A 9,606-nucleotide genomic window follows, 5' to 3' on the forward strand; every position below is an offset into this window, starting at 1 on the left:
CTTAACATAAGTGTTGCATGTGTGTATAGTGATGGACTTATGGGGTCAATGATAGACTCAAGCATAAGATGTTCTTCTTTTGTAATGGTGAAAGGTCCATAAAATTTAGGAGCTAACTTAACCATAGGTTACTTTCTTGTCCTTAGTTTGTCCTTTCATTTTTAGAATAGATTTAGGCATTTTTTAGAATAAGTTTAGGCATACCTGGATTATCAAAAATATTTTTATGTTCGGAATTACCCTTTTTCTTGAGAGAGATCATCATCCTCTGCATCATCTTGGCCATCAATCATGTTGACTCATGTGGTTGTTGACTAGTTCTTCTTCTCTGGGTAATTGGGTGCAATATGTCCTCTTTGTTGACAATTGTAGCATGTCACAACTCGAGGTACAAGATCCTGCTTTTTCTTTGTGTCCTTACCCTTATTCTTGTCGCTATTGTTAGTACCACGATTATTGTTGTTGTTAGACATAACACCTTTAGTATCATTGGGAAACAAAATTTTAAATTTGTTAGCATGAGATTCTTGAGGTGGTTTGTTGTCCCTTGGAGCTCCATTCACTCACAATTGTAAGCCAAAGAGATCACTTGGAAAGAGAATGAGGTTGGAACTATTGATCTCTACTCGAAGAGTAGGGTTTAATCCGGGAATGTATTTGCGTTTTTGACCCTTTGATCTCACTCGTTCAATGGTCTGGAGCTGGATGAGAACTTGCCAAAACTTATTCACATATTCATATATACAGTCTCTTTGTCAAGTTGGCAAAGCCTGTCCCACTATTGACATGCTCTTGCTTTATATTGAGGTGGCAATGAGCTTTTGAAATTCCTTCCAAGTTTTTGGTCTTTCATATTCTTGTCTGGCAACATTCCACCATACTGATGTAGTTTTAACCAAGTGATTTACAGCACACTTGACCTTATCTTTCTCGAAAAATTCTTTCTCAAAATAATAATCATCAAGTTGGCTAATCCATGATAACACTATTTTTGCATCCTTTTTACCATCAAAATTCTGAAATGTGAAAGCCTTACGAGTTATTTTCTTTCCCTTTTATTGCTCTTGCTCACTGAAAGTCTCCTTAATGGTACATCGAATGTCAAAGTTAGGTTCAGCACTCTGAGATCGTTTCTTGTTAGAGATTAGTTCTTCCAATTCTATTCTCTTAGCTCGTTCTTCATTTAATGAAGCTTGAAGATATAGAAGTTGCTCGGAAATAGAAGGTGGTTATGGGTTGACATGATGAGGAATTGAGAAAGAAAAATAAAATAACAAAAATTCTATAGTAATTAAAATAAGTAAGAAAACAATATGCGAGGAGTAGTACTTACAGCCCTTACAACCCTTTAGATGTTTTGCACTCATGTACTTTTGTAGAAGCCTTGAGGAGATAAAATTTTGTATGATTTTTTGAGTTTTGACAATAAGATAAGGGTGCAAAACTTGGGGTACTTATAAAGGCTTTTTTTGGGTATTATGCTTGGAAGCTTCTTTCTCTTTTTAAAAGCTTAAAAGAAGGCGTACAACAAAAAGGGAGATATGAAAAAGAATTATAGCGTTACTATGTAAAGCTTGTACCTTTTAAAGGCTTAATTAGTAAAGTTTTAATAGTATTAAAGCTAAAAGCTTTTGTGGGAATTGGTGGCAATGGCAGTTAGGTAGCTAGCCCACGAAGAGAGAGAGAGAGAGAGAGAGAGAGAGAGAGAGAGAGAGAGAGGCAACAACGATGGCAACATGAAGAGAGAGAAGAAAAGAAGGGCAGTCATCGTCGTCGACACCGCACGAGGCGAGGAGAGATTGTAAGTAGCCAAATGCAAAAAGGAAGAGGGAGATCGAAAAATCCAGGTGCATCATGTAAAAAGAAAGAGCGTTTTGGAAAAAAATCCTTGAAAATTTTGGAAACCCCTCCAACACTATCCAATATGGGTTTGGTGAATTAGAAAGTTTTTGGATTTCTGAGAGCAAGAAAAAGAAGCCTCAATGCTTGCTCATTCCATCCATATGCTTGGATTTTAGAGAGGATGAGGAAATCAAAAGGTGGTTTTAGAAGTGGGTTTGTGGTTTTGGTGAGAGGTTTTGAAAAAGGTGGTGAAAAAAAGCTATGGTCCAATGGATAAAGTATTGCCCAATGGTATGAAAATCAACCTTTCACTTCACAATCAATTTTTTATAGTGCCCCAATTCTTTAGCCTTTTTGTGCAAGTATTCCTCCTTTGTTTGAAGCTTTAGTATTTGCCAAAAATCAAATCCATTGCCTTCTTTGCTCCAAATAATTGTGTTATTTGCTTTTGAGTTTTTCTTAAAAATCCTTCTCCTTGAGTAGTTCCCAAAGCTCCGATACCACTATTAGGACCTTTAAGACACTTGGAGAAGAAATTATAATTTTCAATCACAAAAACTAGAGCATAGCATCGACTTGCATAAATTAAAAGCATAAACCTTAGTAAAGAAAATTAAATAAACAAGAAAGCTAGAAAATAGGAAAGAGATCATCGTCGGTCGACACAAGATTGGGTTAAATCTCCCCTGGATGAGTGTGACCCTACTTGTATTTATGTGTATTAAAAAGCTTGCTTTTCAAAAAGATAACTCCAAAAACAAAGCACAAGTGCTTTTGAGTTTTTGAGCGTAAAAAGCTCTTATAAAAATATAGCTACCTACAAATATAAAGTCTTAGGCCTACCAAAAGTATAAAATACTAATTGCTATGTACAAAGGTTTGAGGCCTTAGCCTTATAAAAATATTAATGCCAAAATATGAAACCATAATAGGTGTTCACATGTCTTCCAAAATATCTCATAGTGATCGAACACATGTTCCACCCCTGATCAACACATAATCAGCCACTCAATCATCGCCTATATCCAAAATAATATTAGTCAGTATACACAGCCAATTAAACACATTAATCAATGACTATATCATATCAGCGCACATAGCTGATTAAACATATTAACCTTGAAAAACGATGTAAATAATAGGTGTATCCAAAATAAGATATCCCAAAATAAAATAATGAGTGTCCCCATAGAGGTTATGACTAACAGTTTCCTTCACCACCACCATGATGAAAAAGAAGTTGGGTGGAGTTTTCATTAAAGCTGACTTCCTCAAGGCGAGAAAAGGAAGTCCATATTTATGTTACAATATTATCATGCACATGAAGGGCCTAAAGGGAACATATGCTCTAGCATCCTTACAAATAGTTCTTTCCACTTTAATTCCAAAATGGGTAGGCCATAAAGAAGTTTGGATTGCAAGGTTTATCCCTTAAGGTTAAATGTAAGTGAGAAAAGGAAGTCTATATTTATATTATAATATTATCATGCACATGAAGGGTGTGAAGGAAACATATGCTCTAGTACCCTTATAAATAGCTCTTTCCACTTTAAATCCAAAATGGGTAGGCCATAAAAAGGAGTTTGGAGTGCAAGGTTTATCCCTTAAGGTTATATGTTTTTTTTAAAAGCTTTAGGAGGCCAAATTAAAAGAAAAATTACCGTCCCCAACCACCACCACCTCCTGAACCATAATTCATCATCCCTACAAATCACTCCAACTGGCAAAAAACTACTGATCTCAGACACTTCTATTTCACTTGTCAGCATCCTCACCTGGGCGGCTCAGCACCAACATCCATGACCTCCTTCTAGTGTAAACCTGATTTCTATTATGGATGTCTCGTGAGATTCGGATGTAGATCATAGAGCAGAGAGAAAGGGGGATGATTATTAAAGTTTTGTGTGTGTTGGAAGAATAGAAGAAAGGGAGTAACCTATGAGAAGGAACTTCAGCTGATGAGTTAGTGTCAAGTAGCTAAGCAAGGTGGTCGAATAGCTCAAGTCCTTTCATTTTATATGTTTACTCTTCCACCAACTCCTATGCAATGTTGTTCTTTTGTGAGTTAAATATCAAGCTGGTCTTAAATACAAGCTCAAATCATTGTATATATGATGCAATTCTTGTGTGTTTGAGTAGAAGAGGAAGTGTATGAACATACATAGGAGTCAAATGTAAAGCTTGTCTTCAATACAAGCTTAAATTGTATATATCTGGTACAGCTCTAACGTGTTTGAGAAAGATGGTCTACTACAGATCCCTAAACGAATCCAATGCTCACTTAAAATATGAAAAAATCGCCTTGAATGGGGAAATTTCAACCTCTACTAAAAAGGATTCTTGTGTACCAATATCAAAGCTCTAAGAACTTGGAGATTGTGTAGTTCCAAAGGGTTGTTTTAAATAAATCAATGGGTTTTGCTTGATTTCATATGGCAAGAATTCATTTCATAGGGAATCTTACATTTAGTGTCACAAATCTGGAGAGATCAATGCATGGAAGGGCATACAATTTTAACATTGCTTTAGAGTGAGTTTAAAAGATGGGAAGTATTCAAACGACTCTCCACGGGGGGGGGGTTACTAGGGTTTTGAAGGAAGGTGGAGCTGGCTTCTGGTAGCATCTGATTACGCTTGGCGATGGCGTTCTGGGGTTTGTTTCTTGTTTCTTCTCTACCTCTCGCATTTTGTCAATGAGTTTGTTTACTATGGGGGGCTTGATCGAAGCGAGGCAAAACCAATCTAGACTCTGTGTGTGTTTGTGTGTGAGAGAGAGAGATTCTTCGATTTCTGCTTACGAAAACACACTTTTGTTGATGGCTGCGAGAACATTGTACGTGCAGGTGTTGTAGTGAAGCCGAAGAAACCATTCACGCTCAAGTATGGTGACTTTGAGGGGCCAAGGCTTCATCTGTCTCAGGTTCCATCTGCCCTTTTTCCCTTTAGAATCCGCCTGTCTCTGTTCGGTTATGTGGTCATTTTAGGGGCTTAAAAGTGCATTCTTTAGGGTTATTTTGATCATGGATTCATGGAGAAGCCTCATACTGCAGGCTACCTTGGGAAGCAAGAACTCGAAAGAGAGAACCATCGTGAGGTGCAGTGTCCGGAACGGGCCGGTTGTGTACCTCTGTTCTCTGCTTCCGGGCATTGTAGAAACATGCTCTCTGGACCTAAACTTTACTGATGATGTTGTCTTCTCTGTTAAGGGAGCTTCCACTGTTCATCTGGTAGGTTACTTTGAAGGTACAGATGATGAGGACGAATTTGGTGAGGATGTTGAAGATGATGGATATTCTGATGAGGAAGATGAAGAAGCGGGTGAAGATGATTCGTATCCTCTCAACACCAAGATTGCATTACATGTTATCTATGTTTGTTGTGTGCAATGCCATGTTAGGACTATTGAGGTTATTGACACTACCATTGTTGTCGATATGTGGCAACGTGTTTGTGTAAGGTACATGGCACATGCAAACCCTAAATTTGTATTACAGGATGGATCTGTATGTGCCCGACTTCTTGCATGTATCGCGTCACGCGTGTCTTATGTCATTAACGATTCTGAATTTTTAGCAGAGAGTGATAAAACACCAGCAATAACTTGCATTTGCAGTAATCACATGAATTTGTGCTCGTTTTCATGTATGTTTCATGTGAATTGCAAGAGTGGATAGCATCCAAGGCCTCTTTAATTGCAAAGCTAGCTTCTTACCTTTTCTAAAAGTATTGTTGAACTAAGGCTAGATGATGATAGCTTTCAGGCTTAGGGATCCACCATGTGATGCCAATCTTTACATTACAAGTCTTTACACTATTGCATGCATCAGTTTTGAGTTTCTTGGACCGCTAAAGTTTGTACATTTTTGATGTTGATGTACAAGACCTGAATTTCTGTTGATAACCTTTAAATTGTAGACATTGCTTTTCCTGAGTTCCATTCAGCTTGGATGACTTCCTTGTTCATGGTGATAGTGAAGATGAGGACTTGGACTATGATGGTGAAGGGACTAGTGACGAAGATGAGCCCATCATGGTTCCAAACTCGGGAGGTATGCATTGATCATGTTGTGTTTCTTTTACTTTGAAATTATTGTAATGCACTCTAGAGGGCCACCTCATTGCTGTATGATGCATGCATACACTCCATTATTGTAGCAGTCTTTCTTGTAAAACTTTTGCATCCAGTGTCACAAACACAGCTTGGGATTGGATATGCCGTTGCATGCGTGGGCTTATTTCAATTTGTGTATTTTATAGTGACAATTGAAGAAGTGACAGATGAGGATCCTCCAAAGCCATCCAAGTATGATTCAAAGAAGGCATTGGTGAGATATGACACAAGCCTTGCACATGTGAAGAGGTCTGCGAAGAAACTAAAGCAACAGGATGGCAGTAGTGGCTCTGTTAAGTATCAGAAAGACTGTAATGGAGAGGGCTCGGTTGTAGAGCAGAGTCAAAGGGTAGAGAACCAGATCATCAGGGACAATGGTGTGGCTGATAGACATGCTAGTAGCAGTGAGGATGAGGATGGGTTCCGATTGAATCATAAAAGGAAGCTCAAAGAATCTGACAATGAGCTGCGTTCCAAGGAAAAGTATGTTGTTGATGTGAAAGCTGCTTTTAACCATGCTATTAAGTATTTCATTGCAAGTGTGCTAAGCTTTCCTATCATAATGTCAACCACATTCCAGGTCCACTCAAACACATGCTGCAACATCAGAGCCTGCAAGTGCACCAGCAGATGATCAAGAGATACCTCTTAAAAGAGAGACGGATTCGAAAAAGGCCAAAAAGAAAAAGAAGAAGAAAGGGAGAATCGTCTCAGAGCAGCAGGATGCCTTACCTTCGAGTCAAGGGAATGGATCAGTGGAGACACCATCTAAACGGGGTGACAATGCAAGAACAGGTGATGTGGAAGAGCATGGCACAAAGGTGGTTGCTGCAGGTGGCGGACAAACCTCTAGTAAGAAAGGGACAGTGAGAAAGCACCCGAATGGCCTTGAAATCGAGAACGTGTCAATAGGCAAGCCAGATGGGAAGCAAGCAACGCCAGGGAAGAAGGTGGGCTTGTGCTGGACTTGGTGATGATGCCTTGTAGGGCCTATTCTGTCTTTTCTCTATTTTAAATGGTCTCTTTTTGGCTCACATTTACATACCCCTACAGGTCGGAATGATCTACACTGGTAAATTGAGGTCCAATGGGAAAATCTTCGATTCCAATGTTGGAAAAAAACCCTTTTTCTTTAGATTGGGTAAGTGAGCTATTTGGAGTTCCTTAGTGGCTGGAATTTCTACCGTAGCCTGCCATGGCGGTGTGTCTGATCCTTGCACTATTGGAGGTTGATGCAGGTGTTGGTGAGGTAATCAAAGGCTGGGATATCGGTGTGAATGGTAAATCTTATGTGAAGTGATCTTATTGCCTTATGTGTAGGTCTTGTGAGTGCAAGCTATGAGGGTGTGATGGCATACGTGCCATGCTTTAATGGTGCGCTACTTCTAGTGTGTCAAGACATGGTTAAACTGGTGTTATGTGCAGGGATGAGAGTTGGAGACAAGAGACGACTGACCATCCCTCCAGACATGGGGTAATTATGGGAACCATGTTTTGGATCATTTTGGGTTTTGTGTTTTGGGAGGTTTTTGTGTGAATTTATGCCGTGCTTTGCAGGTGTTAATCCTGAGACTTACTATACTTGTTTTTGGATGCTTTTCTGTTTCACTGAAGTCCTCTCTTCTCATTCGATAACCTGAGACTTAAATATTTCTTTTTGGATGCTTTTCTGTTTCTTCGCTGAAGTCGTCTCTTTTCTCATTTTATGGGTATAGGTATGGCCTTAAGAAAGTTCCGGGAATACCTCCGAATTCATGGCTTTGCTTTGATTTGGAGTTGGTGGAAGTCAAGTGAAGTGAGTGTAAGCGATAAAAATCTAGGAGCTTTTGCATCACATGATTCTCCTCTAATGAAGAGTTTTTGTACAAACTGTCCGGCTTTCTGGTTTTTTTTTTGAAATTTTTGGGCATTGGGTTGCTCCACAACTAAATGCATCGGCCATTATGCAATCCGAACAGCTTTTACATAAATGTTTTGCCCTTTGTTCAGCGCGATTAGCTAATTGTTTCAATGCTGCTAACTTTTATTAAATTACACTTCTGTATAATCCTAGGAAAGCTCTTTAATGATTCACGTTGTGTGGCGTACATAAGTATTTTACACAGATGCTGTTATAGTGCAAAATTTCAAAAAAAAAAAACCTCTAAATTGGCTTTAGAATTTAAATAGGGTAGTTTCACAGAAAAAGCTCGATAGTCTCCATTTTTTGAGAGGGGTGGCTCACTGGCAACCATCACTGGAAGGGGGAGGCTGGTTTGGGTGCAGGTTGATGTTGACAGGCAAACTGACAACTCTGCAAAAATTTGGAATTATGACTGTCATTTCAAATTGTCTGCTGACAGACTGTCAAACTCCAGAATTGTACGAAACTCTGATTTTTCACACTGGCGAAAGGTGGAAGTTGCATGATAACCGACCTGTGAGCTTGACATTTTTAAACTCCTTCACAGTAGGATGGTACAGTGCACATTGAGTTAAGGCTCTCGAGTAGCTTCTATATTCTGACACATACTTCAGTGTACAGGATGAACAGTATCAATCTTCTCAGAAATTGGGTGGTGATTGTGGATAGATTTCTCCTCTTAAGTTGGTTGAGATCTTCTATACACAAAACTGTATAGACTTCCTCACTGGTGAACCGCCGAGCAGGTGCGAAAACGAAAGGTGAAAATAGCGAAAAGATAGAAATCGACCAACAGAAGGAGCAATGTTGGGCGAGGTGAATCTCATAAGCATGATCTGCATTCGCCGTGGTGAGCTTGGGCAGAGGCCGAGGGACGTGATTCTGATGAAGTGATCTAGCTATCCTCTTAGGTGGAGAAGGTACACATTACAGGGTATTGTTAACTACATTTATTGTAGTTTTGCACCGTTTGGTGAGTTTTGAGGCTCTTTTTTGCATGTGTGGATATAGGCTAATAATGAACCAGAGCACTTTTTCCCTCCTTATTAGGAGAGAGGTTTTCCCTCTCGAGTATGTGTACACACTCTTATGAGTGTGTGTAAGTGACCTTATCATGTCACTTCACTTGTCTTTCTCCACTCCAGGAGGTAGTTATGTGTGTCACTTATGTGCTAAACAGATGTAAGGCATTCATGTGCTAAACAGATACCCCACTAAGGTCTTACAAATAATTACCCCTTTGTGAAGCTCAAAAAGTAAAGGGTATCATAACTTTATCATTTCTCCACAAGGTGGATTTTGGTAAGTAGAGATGTTTATCTTTGTTGAGAATTTAGTTCACCCATGATTTTATGCAAAAAACAACAAATGTATTCTCACAAGACATCTTTGGTCACATGTGGAGAAAATGAATGTTCAAAGTGCTACAAATCAACCCATACTGGCTAAAAATCACCTTGAATTTCAGCCCATAGATCAAGCTATTGATGAGATGCAGTGGATGAGGAAAGCATAGAGCCATATATGTGTCCAAGAGTATGCCGAAATCGCTCGTCCAAACATAACGGGATATCAAAGTAGCTACTCCTTTGCTTAGTAGGACGCGTGTTGTGGATTATACTCTCATTGCTAGGATATGCAATAAAGAGGAACCTCTTTCCTTTGAAGAAGCATATGAAAATGATTATTGGATGCAGACCTTGTAGGATGAATACGACTCAATCCTTAAAAATGGCACTTGGTATATTTG

General features: G+C 39.1%; 1 protein-coding gene across 1 annotated transcript; it reads left to right on the forward strand.

Annotated features, from left to right (window-relative positions):
• The first annotated feature begins 4,349 nt into the window (after positions 1-4,349).
• Positions 4,350-7,984, forward strand: LOC147603150 (peptidyl-prolyl cis-trans isomerase FKBP53-like). The gene is made up of 10 exons (XM_086797167.1): positions 4,350-4,495; positions 4,686-4,762; positions 4,893-5,173; positions 5,785-5,891; positions 6,100-6,436; positions 6,534-6,903; positions 7,007-7,094; positions 7,192-7,233; positions 7,379-7,427; positions 7,669-7,984. The coding sequence occupies exons 1-10, from the start codon at positions 4,483-4,485 to the stop codon at positions 7,745-7,747; spliced, it is 1,443 nt and encodes a 480-aa protein (XP_086653293.1). The 5' UTR covers positions 4,350-4,482; the 3' UTR covers positions 7,748-7,984.
• The last annotated feature ends 1,622 nt before the right edge of the window (positions 7,985-9,606 follow it).

The sequence above is a fragment of the Cibotium barometz genome, chromosome 65 (genome assembly GCF_041138505.1).
Source record: "Cibotium barometz isolate CiBa-2024 chromosome 65, ASM4113850v1, whole genome shotgun sequence".
Taxonomy (NCBI): Eukaryota; Viridiplantae; Streptophyta; class Polypodiopsida; order Cyatheales; family Cibotiaceae; genus Cibotium; species Cibotium barometz.

Excerpts from the sequence above, each read along its gene's own strand:
- LOC147603150 (XM_086797167.1), top strand. Across the intron at positions 6,437-6,533 it reads GAGCTGCGTTCCAAGGAAAA|GTCCACTCAAACACATGCTG; the intron begins GTATGTTGTTGA and ends ACCACATTCCAG. Across the intron at positions 7,234-7,378 it reads CTGGGATATCGGTGTGAATG|GGATGAGAGTTGGAGACAAG; the intron begins GTAAATCTTATG and ends TGTTATGTGCAG.